This window comes from Enhydra lutris, unplaced genomic scaffold (genome assembly GCF_002288905.1).
Source record: "Enhydra lutris kenyoni isolate GAN:26980312 unplaced genomic scaffold, ASM228890v2 scaffoldscaffold32, whole genome shotgun sequence".
In the NCBI taxonomy this organism is placed as follows: domain Eukaryota; kingdom Metazoa; phylum Chordata; class Mammalia; order Carnivora; family Mustelidae; genus Enhydra; species Enhydra lutris.
In genome coordinates, this window is record NW_019154116.1 from 12,034,508 (window position 1) to 12,061,031 (window position 26,524).

Consider the following 26,524-nt stretch of genomic DNA (forward strand, 5'->3'; position numbering starts at 1 on the left):
AATAAAACCCTGCGTTCCCTTCAAGCTCGGGCTACACTTTTGTGTTAAAGATGGCATAGGCTTGCCATGGTAAACACTTGGGGCAGAGCCAGTGACAGTGGGTCTGTCCCCATTTACCCTGATCCTTAATCCTTCCAAAATGGCCGGGGCCTCCTCTGACCACTACCCCATGCCCAGCGACAGTCTTCTGTCCTGGTCGGTTGAGAGCACAAGCACCTTTGGTTATTGTGTGTCCATGGGGCTTCTAGAAGTGTGGGAATGCTGACCACTTCCGGGGACACAGAAAAGCAGCTCTCAGTAGGCAGCTTGAAGGGAATCTAGTTTTGCACTATTAGGGCCTCCTAAATGGCACTGGCTCTACATTAACCCATCTCTTCTGCTTTTGGGGTCAGAGAGGTCCTGGGGCACCTAAGTTTGTGGGTGAGTCTGTGGACTAAGAACCAGTGTCGGCCGGTGGCCTGTAGGCCATGCGCTGCTGGGTATCTCTTGACCCCATCGAGAATTTGGGCAAGCCCGCAGAAGCCCTGCTTTGTCTCCAAGGCACAGGTGCCCTTTAGCTGGCTGATCTGCTTCTGTTTGCAGATTGAAATGTGTTCTCTGCAGCATTTTGCCATTTTCCCTCTCTTCCAGAATGTCCTTGGTTTCAGAACATTAAAGGGAAAGAGGAAAGCTAGACTGAGAGAACTTCCCCTTCATCTGAGCTCAGTGAAAGAGACCCTTTTCCTGCCCACACGCGTCTCCTCTGGCCTGGCTTCATCCGCATCCTGGGAGGTGGAGCTTTGCCCTCGCTGCCCCTCTCGTCCTGCCCTGCTTGGGTTCCCTTGTTCGGGTCCCAGTCTCTGCATTTAACTGCACTTGATCATCTGACCCTGACGCCAGCATTGGAGGTGGCTTGGTCTGACTGTTCTTAAAATCGAGGGCAGCGCCTTGGTCCCTGAGAGGGAGTGTCGGTTAGGGCAGGGATCCTTTGGTTTCCAGGTTTACCAGGATATAGAGTGTCTCGATGAGCAGGCGATACCTGGGACGGTGTTTGTTTACTGGAGCTCTTTTTTTGAGTTATTTTTGGGGACACATCTCTGTTACCCCACAGTCCTTGTAATCATGGTGAGGATGTCAAGAGTTAAAGACAACTTCCTGGAGAAGCAGGTGGTTTTATAGTATAGGCACAAATGAAATTCCATTGAAGCTAATTACCAACCTTATTTTGGAAATATTTCCAATCGTGGTTTCTTGTTTAAATCTTGTTACCTGCTTAAATCTCTCTTATTCTGACAAAAGCCCCGTCTGTTTGTGTGTCCTAGAAGAGTGGGTATGTATGTGTTCTGTGTACCGTGACTCTGGAAAGCATTCAAGGTTAGATCTCCTTTTTTATTCCTGAATGAATCATTGCAAATGCATTATTTTTCTCTCATTATTTCTTTCTCACACCTCGTTTTTTGGATCTCCAGGATCTCCACATCTCCCAGAGGCCCACAACCCTAAGCTAGGTCATTATGCTGGCAACGGTTTGCCCGGTGTGTGTGGAAGGAACGAGGCTTCAGGGTTTCGCTGTACGTAGTTAGAACTTGGGGCTCTTCCAAGTGGTGCAGTTGTGTATTGTGACTGCTGCTGGGGTACGTGCAATGTCCCGGGGGCTCCGATGGTCTTCCAGGCCTCTCTCTCCCCCACTTCTCGCCGGCCGGCCGGTGTTTCCCGCTCCGCACTCTTCTTTGTGCCCCGCTGTGATTTCAGCTTACCGCCATTAGGGGGCATTTTAGGTTCTGGTGATAAATCTGAGAACCCGAACGGAAGGTTCCCTGCAGAACCACCCACGTGTTGCCGAAATGCTGGGCACTGTGGGCACGGAGCTGGGCTGGTGGTGGTAGGACAGGGAGAGCGCAGCCACTCCCGACTTCGTGAGTGTGATTCGCCGTCACCGTCACCGCGGTCACTTCCCCTGAAGAGCCGTGTACAACCCTGCACGGTGCTGGCTTTGCGGAAACGAGAGCACCTTTGTTCCCAGGATGGCTGCGGGTTGAGAAGGTGGACCTGGAGTCACCCTTTGTGAAGGGGCCTTTGGAGGCTTAGAGTCCCCGGGAACTGAACACAGGTGGCCTCATTTAAAACTATTTTTGACTGTGTGACAAGCCCACGTTCCACGTAGGATGCTGTAGGAACGAATTCTTCTCTACTGATCGTTTGACTCAGTGAACTTTCTTTTCCTGTCTGGGTGTTTCAGCAGTGAAGGGACGTGCCTGTGCCCAGCCTTATGATGCATTTTCTCCTGACACACCCGGGACTTGGGGGGGAGGGGGTGTTGGAGTTCCCATGCTGTCATCCATCATGTTGTGTCCCAGCTTGCCTTGCAGACTCCAGATTCTGTGGATGATTAGGGGAAAACAAAATAAAACACGGTCCAGGAAAAAAAAAGGAACCAGGGAAGGAGTCGCTCAGCTGTCACTTCTTTAATGAGCTGAGCCCCTGCAGCTGTTAACACCCTCCCCCACCCCCTGCTGTGGTTTTGTCTCACTGTACTGATGAGGCAGTTAAACTAGAGACTCATTGTTTTTGTGAATATTGAAGCTTTTGAGGATATGTGGTAATATCGGAAGTTAGGCTGTATTTTTCTAATCAGGAAAGAATCCGGTTTTTACTTGATCCTGGACCGTCTTTCCTGCCCGAAGCGCCTTCCTAAGTTGGGCTTTAGGGAGTGGCAGGGAGGCTGTCTGTGACCCCTGTAGCTACCTGGGTGGTTTGTGAAGTCGTGTTGGGGATGCTGCTTTAATGTCCCCCTCACAAAGTGCTGGTGGAATGTTCTGGGTGTGGTGGGAGCTGAGCAAGGTAGATTGTGCCTCTGTTATCTCAGCCGGAACCACCATTTCTCTCCAGCAGACAAACGTACGGGAATTAATTCTGGAAAAAAAGGTAGGTTTTGTAGGCTTTGTGGTTTCTGTGGGATCCTGTGGTGGATTTCTTGGAACGCTAACACCTCTTTTTCTCTCTGTTTCCTGATAATCCAGTTACCGGAAAAGCTCATAAGCAAATACAACTGGATCAAGCAGTGGAAACTTGGACTGAAATTTGAGGGGAAGAGCGAGGACCTGGTTGATAGAATTAAGGAGTCCCTCACGTTGCTAAGGAAGAAGGTTTGGAATCTGTAGTTTTTTTTTTTTCTCTGAGAAGTGCAAAACTCTCACTCCTGATCGTCCCAGCAGACCACTTCTTAGTCCTCACTGAGTGCATTGCCAAATGCCCATGGCTGACAGTTAGGCAACATAATTTAAATGAACATAAACCCTTCCTGTGAAGCCTTTGGCAAAATCGAGAAATAACGACACCATTTTTTTTTTTTTAAAGATTTTATTTATTTATTTGACAGAGTTCACAAGTAGGCAGAGAGGCAGGCAGAGTGAGAGAGGGGGAAGCAGGCTCCCTGCTGAGCAGAGAGCCCGATGCGGGACTCGATCCCAGGAACCTGAGATCATGACCTGAGCCGAAGGCAGCGGCTCAACCCACTGAGCAACCCAGGCACCCACGACACCATTTATTATGTTTAGTGAAATGTTTAACTTTCTTAAAAGGAAACCTTAAATGTGGTCTTTGTTTTAAGTCATACTAACAAGTTTCAGGGGTAGTCTGTATTTAGTCTCTATTTCTTAAGAGTATTATCAATGACGTGAATGTGTATTTATAAATTCTTTCCAACTCTGTTCATGTTTTAAGTTTCTGTCCCTGTTTACTAGACTTGTTTTCATTTCTGAATGATTGTCAGAAACTTGTCTTCTTTTTTTTTTTAAGATTTATTTATTTTAGACAGAGCAGGAGTGGAAAGGGCAGAGGGAGAGGGAGAGGGAGAGACTCTCAGGCAGACTCCCGCACTGAGTGTAGAGGCCGAGGCAGGGTGTCCTTGATCTCATCCTGAGGTCATGATCGGAGCTGAAACCAAGAATTGGATGCTTAACCGACTGTGCCACCCAGGCATGCCAGTAACTTATCTTTTGAAAAGTGTCCTGAGAGTTTCTCTGAAACAGAATTATAGGGCACATTGATTCCCAATGATTTGGTTATTAAAATACTCCCTTCCTGGAGTATTCCATGGGTTTTGGAGGTCTTGCTTGGACACTGGCCCACACGGACTGCTAGGTTGCTTGCCTTAGAAGAGCTTGAAGCTCTCCCACCAGGACCCCAAGCTGAGAGCCTGCTCATTGCTGCAGGCTTTGTAGATGGGGGAGCCTGGTAAGGAGGCATCAGACGGCTTTCAGGAGTCCTTTAGCGCTTACCCCGGGTGTTTATCTGTTTCATCCAGTACGGTCTGCCCCCCGGTTAGACTTTCAGCTCCATGAGGATCTGTCGTGCTCCCTCCTTTTCACCCAGTGTCGAGCCCCAAGCCTGACCACAATAGGCATTTGGTAAATACATTGATTAGTGAATGAACTGAGGGCCTTGACCTCCTAGAACCTAGTTTTTATTTACAAACATAAGTGTTTCATGGAAAGTCTAGCAGTTAAAAACTTGTGACAGGAGAAGGAAACAGGGATTCTTTCTATTCTCTTTGCCTTTTGGAATGGAGCATGGGGTTTGCAGGGGCTGGGGACCCCAGGATCTAGGGTAAGTGAGGGCTGAGAGCAGGGCTCTGGCTATGTGGGTGAACAGGAAGGCTCTTCAACTCAGCCAGTGGTGACAGTTTCTTTTTCATCTCTTTTAAGGTCTTGTGAAATTGTAATTTTTGCTGTATTAACTATGTGTGCTGTTAACAGATCCTTATTTTGGGGAATGGTTTAAGTGTTTCCAATTTACAGTGACATTAAAGTTATTCATTAGTAATCTAAGCTAGCATTACTGGTACTTCCTGTGTGCCAGGCTGTGCGCTAAATGTTTCATATGTTATTTAATTCTCCTAACTTACCAAGATGTTGCCATGTTATCCCCATTTTAAAGATGAGGAAACTAAGGTCCCGATGTCTGTTAATGCTCAGCAAAAGCCACCAGCTGCTTGGTAGCAAGGCCTTCATTCCATCTTGACCCCGTAACTCTAGAGCCATGCTCTTGACTGCTGACTGGGTTTACTTCTGGAAAATAAGAGATGCTCCAGCTTTCAACCACATATAGAAGAGAATCCTGTGGTACAGTCATTACCATTAAAATTCACTGTTGAACTTAGAATTTTAATGGCTTTCTGAGAGGAGCAATAGTTACTGGTTATTCATAAGGACTAGTTCGTGTTGGTATCTCTCGTCTTCATTCGCTTTAATTTAAAAGCATATGTATTTATAGAGTTTTCTCGTTCACTTAACGTGTTCGCCTGTGTTAGCTGTATTCCTAGGACTGCTTTATTCTTAAGCAGGAGTCAGTAAACATTTCCTGCATGCATGTATTCATTTGAAACTCCATGTATATTTGTAGGAAGTTAGAAGGGTGAGTTTAGTAAACCTAACGTTCAGCAGTCCTCACAGTCTTCCTTGCTCATCTTCATTTTTGCAGGTTGGCTTGGTGCTTCTAGGTGGTAAGTGCTCCCTCCCGTAAGCCCCTTAAGGGGAGGTATAATTTTAGCTATCCCCCACCAGCTTCACACACAGCCCTCACAGCCATCACACATGCACCTTATTCGCTCCTCCGGAAGTTATGTCCGATTGGTCCAGTTTCATCGTCTTGGAAGTTAGGGCGGTTGAAAGCTCCATCCCATGGCATCAGTGCTTCTCCTTAGTGCGCTGTACTTTTGTTTCATACTAATGGGGGAGAAGCTGATTAAGGAATTTGTGTGGTCTAAAGAGTACCATTGTTTGAACTAGAAACTTGAATGTTGTGAGCATGGGTACATGACCCGTGGTCGCCTACTTTTGAAAATAATTTTGTGCTCATAGTATGAAATATACCAGGGGTTTTTAGAGCAGGCGTTTAATTGTTACGTAACCTTCTTGTTGTAGTGGGCAGGCTTGGCGGAACTGAGAACGGCTGAAGCAAGGCAGATAGCTTGTGATGAACTGTTCACAAATGAGGAAGAGGAATATAGCCTCTATGAAGCTGTAAAATTTCTAATGCTAAACAGAGCCATTGAACTATATGATGATAAAGAGAAGGGAAAGGAAGTACCGTTTTTCTCCGTGCTTCTGTTTGCTCGGGACACATCGAATGATCCTGGACAGCTGCTAAGGAACCATCTAAACCAGGTGGGACACACCGGTGGCCTTGAACAGGTGAGTTGTGCCTTTGAATGTGTATTAGTCCAAAATGGCAGCTTTAATCATTTAACATTATATCACAGCTTTTGTAGGTCAAGAATTTGGAGCAGCGTAGGTGTATGGTTTTGGCTCAGGGTCTCAGGAGGAAGCAGTCCGTGTTGCTCAGGACTGCAGTCGCCCGAGGGCTCGACCAGGCTGGAGGATCCACTTCCCACGTGGCGCAGCACCCTCGGGTTAGTTAGAAGGAGGGTTTAGTTTCTTGACACATGGGCCCTTCCATAGTGCTGCCTGAGTGTCTTTGGGACATGATGGCTGGTTTCTCCCAGACAGTGAAGTGATCCAAGAAAAGGGCAAGGAGGAAGCCACAGTGTGCTTTACGATCTCATCTTGGAAGTTACATACTGTTATATACACCATTAAAAACAAAGTCACTAAATCCATCCCACACTCGAGGGGAGAGAGCATCAGGTCCCACCCACCTTATCAAGTGAGGAGGGCAGAAGCATTGTGGGTCCGTTTTGTAACCACCACGTTGAGTTCAGCCTGGACTTGCTTCTGCAGGATGCTGGATGGGATCAGCACCCTTGCACCTGGCAGGCTACAAGTAAATGCAGCAAAGGGTCTTATTATTTAATCATGGCAGCCGGAGCTGTATTAGATAGTGTCCTTAAAAATAGAATTGGAGTCACCTTAGCCAGTAGGGACCAGCCTGCTCTGGGATCTTTTACGCATATGCTAAGTTTGGAGTTCTGCACAGAGACGCAGTGCGCTACTGTCCCTGCCTCACCACACCCACCCTGCCCTGTCTTTGGTGTGTGCACGCTGTGTTCTCTCAAAAAGCTTAAGTCTTTGTTAGTGGAATAGCCAGCTACGAAAGTAGCATTTAAGGCTGTCCATCCAAAGCGCAGTCTGTGGTGTGTAGCAAAGCGCAAAGGCTCGTGGTCACTGCCGGGTCAGGCAGGATTGAAGAGGACCGCTTCAGACAGTATCTGCGCTCAGAGAGCACAGGCTCCTTCTGCCTCCGGAACCGCAGCCCTTCCCTTCTGTACAGAGCCTGGGGCGCGGTGGTTTGCGTGTTGGACTGAAGTTCGTTCTTGAGGAGTCCTCACAAAATCTGTAATGGCGAGTCCCATTTTTAAAACATAACAGCTGTATCGGGATATACTTTACATACCAAAAAGATGATCCTTTTGAAGTGTGCAGCCCAGCGGTTTTTAGTATGTTTATAGAGTTTTGCACCCATCGCTGTAATCTAATTTTAAACTCTTTTATCACCCTAAAAAAACCCCTATACCAGTTGGTACTAATTCCACCTCCCCTAGCCCTAGGCAGCCACTAGTCTACTTTCTGTTTCTGTAGATTTGCCTATCCTGGAAACTTTGTAAAAGCGGAATCGTATAATATGTGGTCTTTTGTGGCTCGCTTCTTTCCCTTGGCCTCATGTTCTCAAGACTCGTCCATATTGCAGCACACGTCCCAAACAGTATTCTAGCGAGTGGACAGACTGCAGTCCATCAGCCGACGGACGTTCGGGGTCTTTCTGCTTTCTAGCTACTATGAGTAATCCTGTTGTGTGGATGCATGTTTTCATTTCTCTTGGCTAGATACTGGGATAGATTTCTTTTGTTCTACAGTTAAAGTTCATGTAACATAAAATTAACCATTTTATTGATTTTATTTTATTATTATTTTTTAAGATTTTATTTATTTACCTGACAGAGAGAGATCACAAGCAGGCAGAGAGGTAGGCAGAGAGAGAGGGGGAAGCAGGCTCCCTGTCGAGCAGAGAGCCCAATACGTGACTCGATCCCAGGACCCTGAGGTTGTGACCTGAGCCAAAGGCAGAGGCTTAACGCACCGAGCCACCCAGGCGCCCAAAATTATTCATTTTAAAGTATATAACTCAGTGGTTCGCAGTACGTTTATCAAGTTCCAAAATATTTTTGTCACCCCAAAAGAAAACGTGGTACCTGTTAAGTAGTTATGCCTCATCATTATCTGTTTGATTATAACTGTTCTAGTGGGAGTGAAGGGGAGTCTGTCTCCCTGTGGTTTGGTGGGCGGCCGTCTGAGGACTCTTCATGTGCTCATTGTTTACTTGCATATCCTCTTTGGATTAATGTCTTTTCTATTCAGATCCTTTGCCCAATTTTCAAACTGGTCATTTTTTTAAATTGTTGAGTTATAAAAGTTCTTCATATATTCTGGATACAAGTCTCTTAACAGATGTTTAGCCCACTTTTGACGGTCTGCTTATTTGTGACAAGTGTGTAGAGATGGCTGGGGGCCAGGCCTACGCAGAGGAAGAGAGGTTGCGGGGTGGCCGGGCCCTGCGCTGCCCCGAGCTCGGGGCTGGAGCAGGCGGCTTCCCTCCGCACAGCTCTCTGCTCTCTTCCCCAGGTCGAAATGTTCCTCCTCGCCTATGCCGTGCGCCATACCATTCAGGTGTACCGGCTCTCCAAGTACAGCACGGAAGAGTTCGTCACCGTCTACCCCACCGATCCGCCCCTGGACTGGCCGGTCGTGACGCTGATCGCTGAAGACGACCGGCACTACAACATCCCCGTCAGAGTGTGCGAGGAGACGAGTCTGTGAGGGGCGCGCCTGGACAGCCTGGCCACGTGGCCGAGGTGCACAGGCCACGCTTGGCTCAGGCCTTGGGCCTCCAGGTCTCTTAGAATGGCCTGTGGGAACTCTTGGGCCCCGTGAGCCAGGCTGGACGGGGCTGTTCTGAGGACAATTTCTGATAAGAATTAACCGAGTGTTTTCCCTCATCTTGGATGCAATACGTTTCAGGGGCTTTCAGAGCACTTGTTGTGGGAGGTACAGACTGCGTCTTCTCCGTAAAGCAAATCTCTGGTATCAGAGGAGACTCATTTCGGAAAGGAATGTGTTCTTTATGTCTCAGAATCAAACTCTTTTTAATTGTAAACTGGCTCTCCGTTTTTTCTAAGATAGTAATTTTTTGTGTTGGTGGTAATGGGTGTCTGTAGGCCCTTCCTGTGCACTTGAGCTTACGTGACCTAACTCTGGAGGGCGTCTGTCACCAGGGCAGTCATCACGGCCTCTGATAGTCTTGTTGATCAGCGGTTTGGATTTACATATTAATTAAAGCTATTCTAAACAGATTGTCTTATAGAAGAATAAAAACTGGGTCCAAAAAGGAGTTACTAAAAGGCTGGAGAAGGAGCCACACTCAGGAGGGATGTGATGGCACCTGAAACCTCTGACTGAGAACGTGACAGGCGCCTGAGGTCACGGCTACAGCTGGTCTGGTGCCTGTGCAGGTGCTGTGCTGTCAGCTGGGGGCACTGCTTGTAGCTGAGCTCCGGCGTTGGGCCGCGGATGATTCTTGGTCTCACAGGTGCGCCATTTGATGGTGAGAAGAGCGCAGCGATTCCCCTGGTCTTTGAGAGGAGGAAGCCAGGGCCCCATGACTTCAGGCCCTTTCATCTGAGCTCAAGGGTGGGGGGAAGCTGGATCTAGGGCTTCCTGTGCCCTTTCCACAGGATGTTTTTGATGGTGCTGCCACTGCCAAGTTCGTTCCTGCCGGGGGGTGAGTCAAAGCGAAGTGTCTTAGATTTTTCTTGAGTAAGGAGAAGCAGAAGCAAGTAGAAAACTAAGTACAGAAGTGGGGCCGAGCGCACCGGTGTGTGATTCGGTTTCGGGAGGCCTGAGGGAGGAGGGAGTGTACCTGTTGGTGAGTGATGCCGCCTGGAGGCCTGGTTGCATGTGGCTAGGGCCGGAGTCATCCACGGGGGCGTGGGCCATGTCCGTGGTTCCTGGGACCAGACACATCACTGCAGTGCTGTGTCAGCAGCACCTGCCTGGGCTCGGCGTCTGTGAAGGCGGCACACCCTGAGGCCCCAACCTTTATTTTATAACAGTTACAATCTTGATTTGGTTCAATGTAGTGTAGTTAATAAGCTGTCACATGTTTTGGGGGAGTGGCGGGCCTTTTCTGAAGATGTAAGTTTTGCTTTATACTTAAAAATTAAAATTCTTTTGAGAAAACTCAGAGGACACACAAAACTATGCAGACTGTTACATGAGTATTTTCCTGTTACCTCATCCGTGATCCCACACTTCGGGAGGTGTTCATTCTTCAGACGATTTGAGAACTGGGTTTTGCTCTGAATGTGCCTGAGTGCGTCGGAGAGGCTCTGTTTCTCACTGTGAAACGTCATGGTGCCTTGAACAAGGAGGTGCCTAGAAGCCAAATTAAAGAAATAATAATAACTTCTTATTGGCTTTGATGCTTCATTTTAGTATTTGTAATTGTACAACAGTAATGCTTACTGTTCATTCTTGAACATTTTTTTTTTTAAGATTTTTATTTATTTATTTGACAGAGAGATCACAAGCAGGCAGAGAGGCAGGCAGAGAGAGAGGAGGAAGCAGGCTCCCCACCGAGCAGAGAGCCCGACACGGGGCTCGATCCCAGAACTCCGAGATCATGACCCGAGCCGAAGGCAGCGGCCCAACCCACCGAGCCACCCAGGCGCCCCGATTCTTGAACATTTTTAAAGCAGTTAGTGTGTGGGCGCGAGGCAGTGGGGTTCTTTGTCCTCCGGGGCGTGCACCGAGTCTGACTGTTGGTCCACACCTGCTGTTCAGGTTAATAATACTCGTGACCATCTGTCTTTGCATTTTGAAAATGTTCTAATCTTCGTGAACTTGAACTGGACTTTTGGGCAGCTTAATTGTTTACATGCATTTACATACATTCTTGTTCCTGTGTGTGGTGTTGTTAGAGCGCGTGGAAGTTGTGGTCTTCGGCACCGCAGTGATGCCCGTTTGAAAGCATGTGCTGAAGTAGCTTTCTGACCCAGGGCCTTGTGGGACTCTGCGCCCAGCCTGTCGGACAGGCTTAGTGTGATCGCAGCATGGGAGAGGCAAAGGTTTCAAAGATACAGTACTTTGGGAAATATAAGTGATTGTCTGACTTTAAAAAATAACGTTTCTTCATTATAACACGCAACTTCAGTTGCCCACAATCTTAATGCCATGAGTCATTCCTGGTCATGGGCTGCTCGGGTGAGAGCAGCAGAACAGAAATTGCATTGAGACCGAACCAGATGCAGGATAATCGATTTAGAGGGGCCTCTCAGAGGATACAGTGTCCTAGGAAAAGAGAAAGCTGTGGTGACTACCCTGAGCTTACTCATTCCCAGAGCATACTGCAGGAGTTCAGAGACCTGGACCCTGGGGTCTCGGCAGGAAGATGATCTCCGTCTTAAGCAGGCATGACTTACACCTTTGAGCTTATTTAAGGCGCATTTAAACCTGAAAGACTTTCCCTATAGCAAGTTCCCTGGAATTAACACTGCTTCTTCAGGACCTCTTCCGGCTCCTCCCCTCTTAGGAGGAGGAGCTTAGCTTGGGCACACACGGCGCACACATGGCGCACACACGGCGCACTCACGGCTCGCACTGATGTCACTCCCGCAGGTGGAACAGCGATGACCGCTGTGGAGGACAAGAGGCCAAGGTGTGGGTTTGCCCTTGTGCTCCAGACCTAGGCGGGGTTTGACCTGAAGTGTTTGAGTTTCCTCTTCTTAGAATACAGCATATCAGAAAATGTTTTAGACGCACCAAGTGGGATTGAGTGTGCTTCATTTGTATTTTGTGTTGGGCACTGAGTTAAGTGAGATCTGATGCAAGTTCTCAGGCATTGTCTTGGTATCCTTTCATTACTCTGTTCCTTCCAGTTGTAGGGCTTAGCAGGTAAAAGTCTCAGGCCACATGAGTCTTAACACCTCTGTCAGAAGAAACATCCTTTGTGGGTTTTTATGTCCTCCCCCCCCCCCCGCCCTTTTTGGAGGCTGTTTTCCCTCCTGCCCTGCCCCTCCCACCAAGGTGCTGTGTCACTCCCTGTCGGTGGTCTGCTTCTCCTGCCTTTGCTACTCTTGGCCCTCCTGCTGTCACTGTGGATGCTTTAGCCTCCAAAAGACTGTCCGCTGCCTCCTCTTTCTGATGTTAAAATAACATTTCGAATATTTCATTTTCTGTCTTTATTAAGCAGTACTTTGCAGGTACTCCCCCTTGAAAACCCAGAAGTATTTTCAGAAGTCTAAACCTCCAGGGAATCCTCTTTCTAGGCTTACATAGAAATAAATGTCTTTTTAAAAAAAGCCTGTGCCTACTTAAAGCACAATGAAAAGGAGGTTCTCAGTGTGTGTGAGGTGCATCTGGGAAGTGTGTGAAAAAGGCACAGAACCCCAGATTGTTCAGGAAAAGGCAGGGCAGAGTCAAGTCCCTTGCAGAAATGGCGAAAGGAACTGTAAGAAGTGAATCGAAGGAGGAACTGATTTTAGAATAAAAATGTCACTTAAAACAACAGGGGCACCTGGGCGGCTCAGTTGACTAAATGCCAGACTCCCGGTCTAGGCTCAGGTCGTTGCCCACACTGGGCTCCATGCCCGCTGGGGAGCCTACTTGAAATGCAAAAGCGAAACAGCAAATGCCTGTCAGACCTCTTGGCCCGTGTTACACGTGGATGAAAATCTGTGTGAGTAGAACGACTTCTGTGTATGGATTCTGCAAATCACTTTTCCTAAAACATATGAAGTTCCCTGTTTCACAGATGTGCAATGTTTAATGCTTAACTCTTCTGGAAAACCCCAGTGATCTCTTCTGAGGAGGTCGAGATACCAGGGAGCCAGTGCCAAGCTGTGCGGAGAATAGACAGGGCAGCTGACGATTAAAGCCTTTGTCATTCAGTTTATAACTTGACGCCTGGAAAAGCACAAGACCAAACTGGTCCGGCGGGCTGTTGGGGAGGGTGTGGGGGTGGGGGCCGCTGGCAGGGGAGGGGTGCAGTAGGGTAAGGTGAGGGCCCTGCCCACGTGGGGCCGGTGCATGTCAGCACGTCTGCACCAGGTCTTGCTGGGCCCAGCAGCTCTCCGGAGGCCTGAGGGGACTTACTGGCTTGTCTCTTTCCATGGTCAGTTGAAGTACTTACTAGGGGAACGGGTTAATTCGGTCTGAACTATAGATGGGTTCATTGCATTGAAGTTCCATATCCGCAAACCATTTGATCATATCACGCCTCTGGTTCCCAGGCCTTCTGGCCTCCTATGTATTTAAGTACTTTGAACGCTCAGGACTAGCCAGGGCTATTCGTGGAGGAGAACCCCCGCTGGAGTTTGTCAGTCACATTGATTTCTTGGGTCTAAGCCTGGGTCAGGAGCGAAGTCGTCAGAACGTGGTTAATAGAAGGAAGAGGATACAGGCCTTGAAATACCTGTGGTCTTAGCCGTCATTCTCCTAGTAACCAGGGATGCTTGAGCTTAATTTTGAACCTCAAAATCATTTTTTTGTACTTAGCTTGTAAGAGCTTTTCTATAATAAGAAACGCCTTGATCGTGTGCCCGTAAATGGTGCTAACACACGGTACCCTTTCCGGGGGCCACCGCAGCCCACGGGACCTGCGCTTGCTTCTCAGTATCCCCACGTGGGCACAAAGCCAAAATGAATGTATCCAGTGAGCTCCCCTCATTTCCGTTGTTTTTAGAGAATGTTTTGCTATAGTTACCTGCATCGTAGCAGCTTCTGTTGTGAATTTGGAGAGGATAACGGCCAACTGCTGCCTTTGGCAACGCGTCTTCCTTCCCCGGGGGGCCTGCGCTGGGAGGGTGGGGGCATGGCAGGGAGCTCACCCCGGTGAGCCTGGCCCTGCTCCTCTGGGCCCGTTTAGCAAAGTCTGTTTACACTGTAAAATGTCAGATTTGTCGAGTACCTGTGCTCAGAGAAACGCGCTCCTGAGGCTCCTGTCCGTGTGGGCCGAGCTCCCCACTGTGGTTGTGGGGGTGCCTGCCTGGGGGCCGGGGTGGGGTTCCCTCTGTGACTTCATGACTCAGGGCTTCACTGTGGATCCCTTTTAGTAAACCCAGCCACCGAGGGATGTACACATAAATAACGAAAAATAAACGTAGAAAATAAAAGATCAGAAGCCTGGCTGTGTTGCTGTGTTGCTCTGTTGCCTTTGAGGACTCTGGGGGACTCGGGCCCAGTACTGTGACTTTCTGTCCCCAGCCCCGGACGGGCCTGTGCTGCCCCAGGACTTGACGGTGGCAGATGCATCAGTAAGTGCTGTGGGGCACCCCGGCGCTTCGTTCCTGCCGCGGGTGTGGGTGCAGTGCCAGTCCTCTCGGCTGCCGTTGGTGGGGTGAGGCGCGCGCACTGACCGAGCCCCCGGGCAAGGGCCCGGGGCCCTGCAGAGCCAGGCCGCAGCCGCAGTCCTGACCCAGCCTCGGGTGCCTGCCCGGGAGAGGCCTGCGGGGCCTGTGACATTCTGGGTGTTCACCGACGGGCGTGCACCTAGGAGCGGCGGAGTGGGAATGACGCTGTCCGCGCTGCGTGTGAGTTAGACTGCCCTGAAGGACGGGAATGATCGGAAGGTGGGGAGGACCGGGCTCCCAGAGGTAGTCCTTGGGGTCAGAGAATGGAGTTTGAGTCAGCAGAGACCTGCCTTCCTGTGAGTCTGAGAACCGAGTCCGGGAGTCCGTTTGCGGGATGGTGCCGCGCCGCTGAAGAACGCTTGTTGGGTGCGCGCCCGTCAGCAAGCAGCCCCGGGTGGCAAGTGGGAAGCCGGAGACCTTCCTGGGATCACAGCGGCAGCAGACCGCGTTCCTCCTCCGCCACACCATTCGGCGGGCTGATCGACAAGACATCTGCTCTAAATACACTTTGCCTCCACTTGCCTGAATCACGGTGTTCTCAGTTCTCAGGGCTGTGTTTCTGGCACTTCTCCATGGCCTCCCACTGTCCTGCAAGCGTAGAGAAAAGCAGGGACGTAGGCTCTGGGCCCTAGGAGGCCTCAGAAGATGTTCACCCCGTCAAAGGAGAAAATCCCACCCGTGTCCTCTGTAGTTAGGATGGGTGTGCATTTCAACAGTCCATTTTCACTTCTCTGTCTTGCTGGAGACCTTCTGGGCCTCTGAATTATTGGTCTCCCCTTCCCACTTCTCCGACCCCTGCCTCTTGTCTGGGCACAGAGTGGGTGGCCTGGTAATCCCCTTCTGACTTTCTGGATCTGGAGGGTTCATTCTAGACTTCTGGCCCAGAAGAGGCAGAACAGATTTTGGCTTTTGGGGTGGAAAAGCCCAGAGTGACCCAGGCTTCCCAGCTTCCCAGAGTGAGTGAGGATTTTTTTGCCTTTCCCCCACCTGGCAGCCCAGCCCTCTGCTGTGGCAGGGTGGCTGAGAAGTTTCGAGTTACAATGCAGCGTATTTATTGTAGCTTAGGACAGTGGCTTTCACACGGTTCCTGCTGTCTCCCCAGATCAAGTAGTACTAGAACGTAGTTTAGGGCAGGTGAGATGGGCTCAGGTTGTGACATGCTGTGCTGTTCACTGGGGAGATCTCAGCGAGAACACAGAACACAGAAGGCCAACCCCACAGTAATTGTTGGCTTATGTACCTGAATATCACATACTGATCGTGTCAGGCCATGAGGAACATGCTATGCTATTAAGGTTTTAAAAATATCTTTTAAAAGCATACACTTAACGCCCCTGAATAGGTCCAGTTTTCATAATCATAACTAGTGCTATAAATAAGCATTCTCATTCATGAACCTTTTTAGGCACTTCTAGATTCAACACGTATAAAGCTCGTGAAATGTATTTACAAACTACCCTCCAAAAAAGTTGTAAGAATTTTCAGGCTCACCAGGAGGTGCTGGAGGGCCTGCTTTCTTGTTTCCCCAGTGATACTAGGTAGGATTTCATTTTTAACTTTGACCATTCAGCAAGGAAAAAAGTGGAAAGAGAGAGAGACAACTAGTTTTAATTGGCTTTTGATTCTGGTAATGGTAATGGTATTTCCTAGATATTTATCGGTCGTTTGGATTTCTTTCCTGCTTTGCCTGTCCATGTTCACCCACGACCATAATCGCCCTCGTTGAGGGTGCGCTTGAAGCATCTTGGAGAAGTATCCGCTGAAGAGGTGCCTTCGGTGGACATGTCCACTGGGGACTCGGGCACCGATTTCCTTAGGCCCCTGCCCACGCTGAGCTCTATTGTAGTTTTTGATCTTTGCTGAGTTGGTAGTTGGACATCCGGTTTGTGTTCCTGTACCGAGTGAGACTGAACCTGCTTTTGTTTGTAGAAGCCATCCATGGGTCATTTTCTGGGAGCTCATGTCCTTTGCCCATCTGCTATACTTTCTAACTAAACTGTCATCTGTGAGGGTACCTTTGGTTTTTGTCTCTGTGTTTCACAAAAAGATTTAAGGGAGGAAACATCAAGAAGGGAAGGCTAACGGGTGATCACACGTCCATGTTGAGCTCTTTTGATCACAACTGACAGCTAGCTGGCTTAGGTCATCTTAGTTCGTGGAGGGCTTGACGTTCATCAACCAGAAGTGGGGTTGGAGGGGAGGCCCTCTCAGAAAGGGAACTGCTGTGCAAGTGTCCTGGGGTTAGTATATGCCAGGGAGGAAGGTGCAAATGCCTTCTTTTTTTGCAAAGAGTGCCTGCCCAGTTCCAAACTCCAGATGCAAGGATGAGCTGAGGGCCCAGTCCTCCCTCCCTGTCCTTCCCCAGGCCCTCTCCCAACTGTCCCCAATTTTCACACAGCTCATGTGCATCTGAATGGCAGGACGGAATCACAAAGCAGTTTTGTCTTCCACTGTTTAAGAGTAATCAGTAGGAGAGCTGCCCCTGCCCCTGGATGAAAACTCAGCTGTGGGCATCCATGACTCTCCCGGGCACCCCTGGATAATAAAGCTTACAGGAGCACCGGGGGGCGCAGGCGCAGTTGGTTTAGCATCTGACTCTTGATTTCAGCTCAGGTCGGGATCTCGGGGTCCTGAGATCAATCCCCGTGTCCGGCTCCGTGCCCAGTGCAGTCTGCTTGAGATTCTCTCCCTCTCCCTCTGCTCTCCACCCCCCACCCCCGACTCCAGCTTGCTCTTGTGTTGTCTTTCTCTAAAATCTCAAAAAGCTTATGGTCATTTTACATTGCCCAATGTGATTCCTGTTCAGAAGTTGGGATACCCCATCTCGTCTAAGAGTCAAAGCCACAAGTAGTCACTGAATGCCCCAACCGGCCCTCCAGCGTTGGAGCAGGAGCAGACCCCTCTGCCCCTCCTCCGGCTTCCAGCTCAGCCTTGCGTGAGAACTTCCCTTGATGTGGCTAATCCTCTCTCCTACCCACAGCTCGTCCTCCGCAGCTCCTAGGAATCCAGCCATCCCTCCAGCTTCCTTCTTCTAAGCCCTGTTCCCTAGGCTTAAGGTGTCGAGCTCCCCTCTGCCCCCGCCCCACCCCAACTCACATATGTGCACATATCCCCAAGGAGGAGAAGGGCTCAGTATAACTCTGCAAAGAAACCATCTCTACAAATGATCTTTTCAAGTATGTACTCTTTGTTCTTTCATGCCCGCAGTGGGTGTGGATGAAAGAGGGAACGGTGTGGAATGGGCCTGGCGCGAAGACATCTGGACAGGAGGCTGGGCTCCTGCAGGAGTCCCCCTCCCCCCCTCCCCTTGTGATGCTGCTTCTCACTGGGTGTTAGCATCCTCCTTTCTGGTTGGGCCCTGTTTACGACATGGAGCCCAAGCTCAGTCTAGTGTCTATCATGTGAAGTGTGAGGTCCTCGTTACAGCAACCCAATGCCTAGAGTGAGAGGAATGCCTGGCCAGCTTGGAAAAGCAAGGAGGTTAGTGGAGGGGAGGTGGTCAGCCTGCTGGGAATGGTTGGGTAGGTTGCGTACTGCAAAACTCCAGGAGGTCTCATTCGGTTCATAGCCCAGGGAGATACATGGGCCTGAAAGCTCCACGGTGACCAGGAGCATCTGAGCTAAGGCAGAAGGACTAAGGATGCAGAGGAGGGACAGAAGCGACAGCTACTAGGAGAGAGAACTTGTGACTTGATTGAGGGAGGGGTGGGGCATGGAGGAGGCTTCTGGGTGGGTGATAATGACTCATCTAGACGGAAATCCAGAGGAGGTAGGGACAGGGTGGTGGGAAAGTGTGCAGAGAGGCCCTGAAGGGCCTAGGCCCCTCTGGGACCCCTGGGAGAGGTTAGCAGGTTACTGGTCTGAAGTGCAGGAACAAGTCCGGACTGGAAAAACTGCCCTGGGGATCACCAGTGCATATTGGGAACTAGAGACAGGCCGGACTGGGTCACCCGGCAGAACACAGACCTGGATTCCCAACTTAGGTGACAGCAGGCCTGGGGTGTGGAGGCCATTTATCTTCTTTTCCAAAGAAAGCAGAATCCTGCAGCTGTGGCCACCACAGCTGTAGGGGGAGGAAGGCTGAGAGCGGAGCAGGGCAGCATCTGGCAGAAAGGCAGAGCGGCTGGGGTGGGACGTGGCCCTGCCTGACCCGTGAAGAAACCACATCTGGGTTTTTGCTTCACGAACTTGCGAACACGTGTCCTCACCGTGTCCGGGGGCTGGGGGAGATGGACTGCTGCGGCCGCCCCTCACGGCACCCGAGCTTTGTACAGAAATCAGATGAAGAGATGGCGGGTGGTGTACAGTGGGGTATGAATCGTGTTTGTTCATTTCTGTCTTGGCCTTTGGACTCAAGGGTATCTGAGGTCTCTGAACCGAAGACGAGATCAGCCGTCCCTGCACGGTGGCAGTTCTTTGCCAAAAGCAGGCCGGCACGAGCGCATACAGAGTCACTGGCTGAGGCCCGGCACACGCACCCCTCCTCGGCCTGCACCTCTGGCCATCGGGCTCTGCAAATCCTACCGCCACGCTAGCTCAGAATGGACAAGGTCTCGTTCTGGAGCAGAGAAGGCCGACCTGGAGGCATCTGGCAACTTGCCTGACTCCAAGCTAGTCAGTAGCCGAGATGCAATGAGGATTCACAGCTCGTGTGTGTGTGAGTGTGTGTGTGTGTGTGTGTGCGCGCGCTTTTTGTGCAAAGACCTGTGTACTGAGCTGTGAAATTAGCACAGTATTTATTGGCTTGCGTAGTCCAGATAAGAGGCCTGGAGCTCATGGGGTGACTTAAGCAAAGCCAAACTTCCCCCCCACTCAAGTGTTGCCTTTATGAGTTGAAAAGTTTAATTTGGAAGAGGGCATAGTTTTCTCCATGATATTAATGTAAAAGCCCAGTAGATCATATCTGTGAATATATCTGAACTGCCCCATCACAAGGGTAAACCTTTTGGACTATTGCTACTGTTGTATAACATGTGGGTGTGGGCCTTTTGGGATAATTTACAGATAGGCAAAGAGATGAGAGGCAGGTGTTTCAAAACCATGAACCATCTTATGGTTTATTTTAACAGCCTCTGGATTAAAAGCTCTCAGCCATCATAAATGAAGAAGACAAGTATGAACAGTAAAAGTCCTCTGCAATGTGTGACGTAGAGTGAAGGTGAGGAGAGGTGGGCAAGCTGCTGGGAATGGTTGTGCAGGTTGTGCACTGCAAAAACTCTGGGAGGTGTCATTTACATCATAGTCCAGGGGGACAGATGAGCTTGGAGAAGGCTCCTGTAGCATCTGGACCAGGAGTCCCTGAGCTAAGCCAGTGGCACTAAAGAGGATGCAGAGGAGGGACAGAAGTGAGAGAGTGACAGGAGGGAGAGCTGCTGGGGGTTAGTGGGACGCTGCTGGTGCAGGATGGTGTCATGGAATAGGTTTCTGGGTGGATGATAATGTGATTCATTTTGAGCCAGGCAAGAAGACAGGCCGCAGCCTAAGTGCCATGAATGGCAAGAAAGGTATTGACCTCTTTGACTAAAAAACATGGCAGTGTTAGAGGCGGTAACAGAGAAGCATGGTCGAGGCAAGAGACCTGGGATTTTAACCCAAAGACATGGAATAAAGCAGAAGCTGCCTCAGGCTGGGCAGTGGGAGTCTCCCAACCCTCTTAATTACAGGTGTGTGATAGAACCCTTTCTCTCTGTAATCTCTCATGGGAGGTTCAAAGGATGAGCGCCGTCACTCTTTGAGGTGAAGACACCACATTTTAAAGAAGAGTCATGCTTTTCACACAATGATCGATAAGAACAAGAATCTCTTAGATGTGGGCAGGAGGGGGTTTCAGGTTCTGGCCTTCTTACTTCCCTGATGCCTGTCTAAGCTGGGTATCCCCATTCAAGAAGCGGTGGGGAGAAGCTGAGCCTCACAGAAGTGCTTTCAGTATTACCGCAATGCCGGGAAGTCAGAATTCATTTTCACATAGACTGTAATTTGAAGCAATAGGTCACATTTAAATAAGGGAGTTTCGAGAAATAACCCAGCAGCTAGAGGGTTTAGCTACCAAGGCAAAGGCAAAATTTTAATGCCTCCTGTATGTTTGACAGAAAAGGAAAATGCAGTTAGAATTAGGAAACCATGTAATTGGGATGTATAAATAGACTGACAGAGTTTAGAAAATCAAGAAACTAAGAGCAGTCTTAGCCGGATGCCAGATCTAAGCTTAGAGTAAAATTAGAGTGTGAAAACCGTTTGACATCTCATGAGTGTGAGCTCCACCCCCCAGTAACCAAAGAAGGAAAGCATCTAGAAATTGGTTTAACCACGCAGAAAGTTCCATCTATTAAATACACACGCAGCACTTGCTCAAGTTCTGTATGTATTTTATACTGACCTCTGCAGTCACTTCTGACCCAAGGCTGTGCAAATGTTTTAACATGACTGGTTTCCACGAACCCCCAGTTTTGATGTGAAACCACAGTGGACTGGTCAGTGGACAGCCACAGCACGTGTCGAATGACTTCCCGCAGACTTCATTTTGTTAAAAAAAGAAAAACCATTCTGCCTCACTGCTAATGTTCAGATCTGAGATGAAGAAGGAGGTAATTTTATCTTTCATCCTGTCGTGTGCTCCAAATCCTAGATCGTACACAGCGCAATGGCCCTGGAAGGAGCCTTAGGGCTAATGGCGTCAGCCTCTCGGTGCGCAGGTGACAGTGTGCCGCGGGCACAGTGTGAGAGCTCTGAGGGTCAGGCTCTAGATCTACAGCCATTTAAGCTCTCCTTAGATGGGTGAGCACCGGCTGGTCCGCGTCGCACAGAATCATTTCATGGGGGAGCTCTGTCCAGATTCGGGAAGGGCTGTAACGAGCTCCTTGGTCATCCCGGCTCTGGGTGTTTGTGCTCTCGGAACATCATCCAGCAAACTGACTACAGCCCGGCCCCAGGGAGCTGTGTGTTTGCTGCCCTGAGCCTGGTGGGGGCGGCTCGCGGTGGGGGTGTGTGGTGACAACTCACCTGCTTTGTGACGGCTGGTCCACGCTGCGGGGACTGGGGGACTCACGCGGGTGGACACCTCATACCTCCTTCGTTCCACCAGGCTGGTCTGAACTACCCCTTGGTAGCCGGTTCATCCAAACCACGGGTTCCCTGTGCTCAGAGAACCAGAGTCGGCCTGGCCGTGATGTTTCCCAACGCCAAAGGCAGCCCTTTCTCGCCCCCTGTGCACGGCTGGAGAACATCTGCCTCTAAATCCTCCGGGGCCAACCAGTCTCCCTGCGCCGAGGGATTTCCACGAAGCCAGACGGGCTGGTCTGTCCCCAGTGTCCTTTAACCTAAGGACACCACTTCTACTTCGGGCTCTTGTGCGATTCTGCGGACACACAGGGCCTGTGGTGAGACTTGTTAGCGGAGGGGACTGAAGTTTTGTAACCCAGCTTCGAGGTCCCCCGTGAACACATCCCCCACGCTGTCTGTGCAGGTGCCTGACCTGACGCAGGCTTTGAGGGACCCTGGCTGATCGTACATGAAGCAGAGGGAAAAACATTTGGGCATCACCGGGACTTGGCAAGAATGACTTAAAAATGATGCGGTGACCGAGCGGCCCGCCTCCCTGTGGTCTGCTTCGCCCAGCTGCTGACAGCTCCAGCCTCCCCTCGTGGGAGGAAAGTCAACTCAGAATGTCCCCTCTCCACTGTTTCCCCCTTCCGAGATCAGACAGTAAGACACACACACCCCTTTTCTGACCTCTGAGTGGAGTTGGGGTTATTTGGATTACATAATAAGATCTCACTTTGAACATTAGTCCAGTAAATTTGAGACCTTAAAAGGTCTTTTCAAGGGCAGGCGACAGGGCCTTTTGGTACATTTGTCTCTGGATTTCTTCTACGTCCTGTTTTATGTGTGGTTTGATCAGCTGATGGATCATGTGATGTTTTGCTCCTTCAAATGACAGAAATAGAGACTCAGAATAACCACACGGAGAAGCCTCTCAAATGTTTACCAAACACGTTGCTCAAAAACATGCTTTTCTACGGTTCACATGCTTTTTAGAAAGAGCCGCGGGAGGGTGGCCGCGGGGAGCCACGGGTATCACAGAACTGGCCGCACGTGGACCGCAGAGGTCTCCAGGCTACAAGGGGCCGTGTCTGCCGAAGCCCCTCCCGCCGACAAGAGGGGCCAGACTTCGAACACAAAAAGCCCCCTTTGCTGGGCTGTGCCTCGCTTTGTTTGGAAACTTCATTCCTATTTTTAGGGGTCAGCTCACCTGCAAAATAAGAGGCCAGAAGTCACAGCTCCTTAGAACACAACAGCCCATGCTGTCCTGGGCATGGTTGTGCTTAGAGATTCATGGAAGTAGAAAGATTTTTAAATACAAGAACATATTTTTCAAGGTCATGTCATTGAATAACAAGACTGTGAATACTTTTTCTCTCGCAACACAGCCTCTTGGGCTCTCCCACTTCAGTCTGCATTAAGGAAAGAGACTGGTCAAGAGAACTACTAAGTCTTCAAACCGTTTTGTTTCTAGACACTAAGAGTATAAAAAAAAAAAAAGTTACTCTCTTCTTCCCCCCTTTCCTCCCATAAGAAAAAAGCCCAAATGGGGAGCAATTATGGTAGGGAGCTGTTGAGTTTTTTTCACTTGTTACTTGAAGCTATCTTTGAAGAACTTTGGTCACACTTGGGAAATGTAATGACTATCCCAACCCGAGAGAGGTCCAGAAAAGGCTGCCCGTGAGGACTGTAGAGCTGGACCCTGGCTGGGAAGTGCCTTGGGGTTTAGAGAACTTTCAACTGGATGGAGCTTGACTCTGGTGGAGCCCCTCCCTGGCTTGCCTCCTCGTGGGCCCTGCCCTCTGCACCTCCCGAAGTTATTTATTGGTAGGACGCAAAGAATGAAAAAGTGTATTTGCTACCATACCAAAGCTTTCCTCCGCCCCACCTGATATATCCTAAACACTGAAAGCTATTCTTTCTGAGGGTATCAGCCCTTCATGGACATCTCCAAAGCCAAGCCACATGCTCAGGCCGAGCCCATGAAACAAACGCAGAACAAGAAGACCTTTGGGAGAAGGCGGACCCAACACAGGCAGCAAGGGGCCATGCCTGGCTTCCACCCCGTTTTGTAAACCAATGGCCCCCCATGCCCAGATGAAAGAATCCAGTCAGGCGAGAGGTTCTGGCCAGTAGGCAAACCTCTCAACAGGCCCCTGAGCCTCAGGCCAACAGGTGCAGCCCTATCATGACTTCCCTGCAGCGAGTCTCGCCTGGTTCTTCCCGCTCACTTCTCGGGCATCTGATGCCCTGTGCTGGCAAGCTCTGAGTGGAAGAGAGCACACGACGCCTTCATGCGTAGAATGACCTGGCTTAGACCCTCAATAAAAGCAAGGAGGCCTCTGTCCTGGGAAAACCTTCGGTATAGAAAGACTGCTTTGAACTGCCCCAATTCACTTCTCAGCATTTGAAAACAGCTTTGTGCCCCAGTCGTTTCAGGTTATATTTGTCTACAAGGATCACCCAACATGGAGAAAGTCACGCTTGGTCTTTTCACAGTCCTTGACCTGTGACTTTCCCAGGCACCACGCCCTTCTAATGATACCTGTCCGCTAAGCGACTGGCAAGAAAAAAGAAACCTGTGTTGGGGAAATTTTGTTTTTTTTTTGGCCAGCAAAGTCAAAGGTGTGGCCCTCCTTACTCTGAAAAGTGGGATGGAGCAGTGTCGTGTCCCCCCTCCCCCTTCCGACCGCCTTTCCCATCTGAGGGTGCCAACACCGTGTCCTGCTTTAGAAGCTAAGGTGTGCTAAGGTGTGCGTGGTAGGCCATGAATGAAGTTAGCCCACGTGGAGGAACTGTGTGAGGGACGGCGTGCTTCAAGGTGGAAGGTATTGGACACGTCCCGCACGATGTCTGTCGTCATGGTCTGGGTGTGGGGTAGCTTCCCCTGTTCTCTGAGACAGTGGCCACATATTTATGGCCCGTCATCACCGACGGTGTCTCTGAGGTTTAGTGACACCTTCTAGTTGTGTAATGAAGGCTCTCTAGCTGAGCTTTCCCTGACTTGGGAAGAGATGGCTTTTTCAGTTTGATCTTCACGCTCTACCCCCACAAGCATGAGATAGTCACACATGTTAAAAAATACTGCTGTTTAATTTTCTAGTCATGTACTTTTAAAAAGCTGATACAATTAGACGTTTTTTTCCCCATCTTCTCAGATCTGCCCCTGAAACCAGCCGAGAGCTACCCATCTTGATTCCCAGCACTCATCTATATGGAGGAAAAGTCTCTCAGAGGAAGCACATGAAAATCTGTCCCCATGGTGGACACACCCAAGGTCACTTGATGTCCGGAAATGTGAATGCAGCCCTGTGATGTTCATGGCTGACTTTATGCCCTTACATTCTTTTTTTTTTTTTAAACGAGGAACAATATGATTACACAGCACTGAAAACAATAAACACGAAAGGCTTGCCTGTTTCTTCCTTTTTTTCTTTTTTGCCCCTTCCAGTGTATATTTCCATTCCCACTGTTGTCTATGCCAGCTGACCTATTTATACCCCTGCCACCCATAATGAAAAATAGTTCTCTCCTCATTTATTGAGCCTTACATTTATATACAAATGACAGACTCTGTGAAACTGCTGTAAATAAAATACAATGTTCATCGATACAATACGTTTCAAATGCAGGTCTGTGGAGCACACAAGCAATCACCGTATTGTATTAGAGACATTTTATTGAAAATGCGAAAATAGGAAATGTATTATAGCCTAAAATAAATTACATAACATATACAGTATATATTTATATCTTTAAAATATTTTTGTGTTTAGGTTCTTTCCGTCTAGGAATTTTGACTAAATCAAGAATTTAGTGAACTGTGTCCATAATTTTTTAAAGAAAAAACCCGCTTTCCAAAACTTAGAAAAATATACTGCACTAAATGGATCTCAAATGTGTCATTTCAGGGAATATCACATAGTGACTTTGCTATCGCTTAGAAAATGTCTTGCTTTATCGTGTGGCGTGAAATTACCTGTCCCGCGTGGTTATGACTAAGAGCAGCGGAACCAGGTAATGAATCTACTTCGAAAGTTACGATACAGCAACCTGGCATTAGAATGCTAGATTAGGACTTAAAGCTTCCGTTCACTTTTTTAAAAACTAAGAATGTGAAGTTAGAACGCTCCGTTTCACTTGCTCTAGCGCCATCTTCAGGAGAGGTGAGTGAAAAACAAGCCTTCGGGGAAAGTCATGCCTGAGGATGCTGACATTTGGAGATGCGCTGTCCTGACAACTTAAAAAAAATTAGCTCATGTATGTACACGGCGGGGCCTGAAAGGTGGGAGCTCGCTCAAACCTAGGAAAATGCCGGTGAGATGCTCTCGTTCAGTCCGCTACGCCCCTGGCGGCCCGACCCTTCCCACGGGAGGGCAGGCCTGGCCGTCTGTCCGGCCGCGCAGCGCGTTCACAAAGGCACCGGTCAGCGTGAACGGCCAGGCCGGCCGCCGCCCGTCGCGGACGCTCTGCTTGGGGGCGGGGGCCATTGGTGGCCGCGGGCCGTGCGGGGTGGAAGGCCTCCGGGGCCGCGTCTCTCCGCACAGCTGTGTTCCCGGGAAGCCAGCCAGAGGGAGCCGAGCTGTAGCGTGTGGATTCGGAAGAGAGATGCGGAGGGACAGGGTCCAGGCCGGCCCTGGGCGGGGGTGGCCGAGGGCGCCGCTGGCACAGCCGCAGTCCTTTGGTTCCGAGTGGAGATTGTCCGAGGGAGGAGGAGGAGACAGGCTGTTCTAGAGGCAGCTGCGCCTTCGGGATTTCCGGGGAAGCGGGGGCGTGAACTCATTGTTCTGTTCGTGTGCAGCAGGTGATGGCAGAGACCGCAGTTCGGGTCCGCGCAGCCGAGCGGGCGCACCCGGTATGCCGCAGAGTCTCCGCCAGACCTTCAGGGCGAGGCCTCTTCCCTGACCCAAACCCAAACCCAAATCCAAAGCCCCAGCAGAAGAAAGCAAGCACGACGGGAGAGGAGATGTCGCTGCGCTGCCCCCTCGGCTGCCCTGCTGTCCCCGCGTCCCGCTCGCTCCTTAGTCGTTCTCCTCTCGCATTTCCACCACGTCGGTCCCCTCCTCTGCCGGTGGTATGTCTGTCATGGCCGAGTCCTCCCCCTCGGCGGCTGTCTCGTTCTCCATCTTCTTTTTCTAAACCCAA

The 26,524-nt window shown here is 49.8% G+C and overlaps 2 protein-coding genes and 1 long non-coding RNA gene across 3 annotated transcripts in view; 2 read left to right on the plus strand and 1 right to left on the minus strand.

Annotated features, from left to right (window-relative positions):
- The window catches only part of LOC111153396 (OTU deubiquitinase with linear linkage specificity), a 32,404-nt gene extending 22,009 nt beyond the window's left edge, over positions 1-10,395 (plus strand). The window contains exons 5-7 of the mRNA XM_022512399.1: positions 3,000-3,125; positions 5,904-6,173; positions 8,559-10,395. Coding sequence (XP_022368107.1) covers positions 3,000-3,125; positions 5,904-6,173; positions 8,559-8,753 — 591 coding nt within the window. The 3' untranslated portion in view covers positions 8,754-10,395. The remainder of the gene's footprint in view (positions 1-2,999; positions 3,126-5,903; positions 6,174-8,558) is intronic.
- A 1,571-nt stretch (positions 10,396-11,966) lies between these two features.
- Positions 11,967-24,800, plus strand: LOC111153389. Its single transcript, XR_002640998.1, has 2 exons — positions 11,967-19,499; positions 21,423-24,800. It is a non-coding gene; the product is annotated as an uncharacterized LOC111153389 (long non-coding RNA).
- LOC111153388 (ANKH inorganic pyrophosphate transport regulator) overlaps positions 19,498-26,524 on the minus strand; it is a 135,583-nt gene continuing 128,556 nt past the window's right edge. Inside the window, exon 12 of the mRNA XM_022512386.1 lies at positions 19,498-26,514. Coding sequence (XP_022368094.1) covers positions 26,401-26,514 — 114 coding nt within the window. The 3' untranslated portion in view covers positions 19,498-26,400. The remainder of the gene's footprint in view (positions 26,515-26,524) is intronic.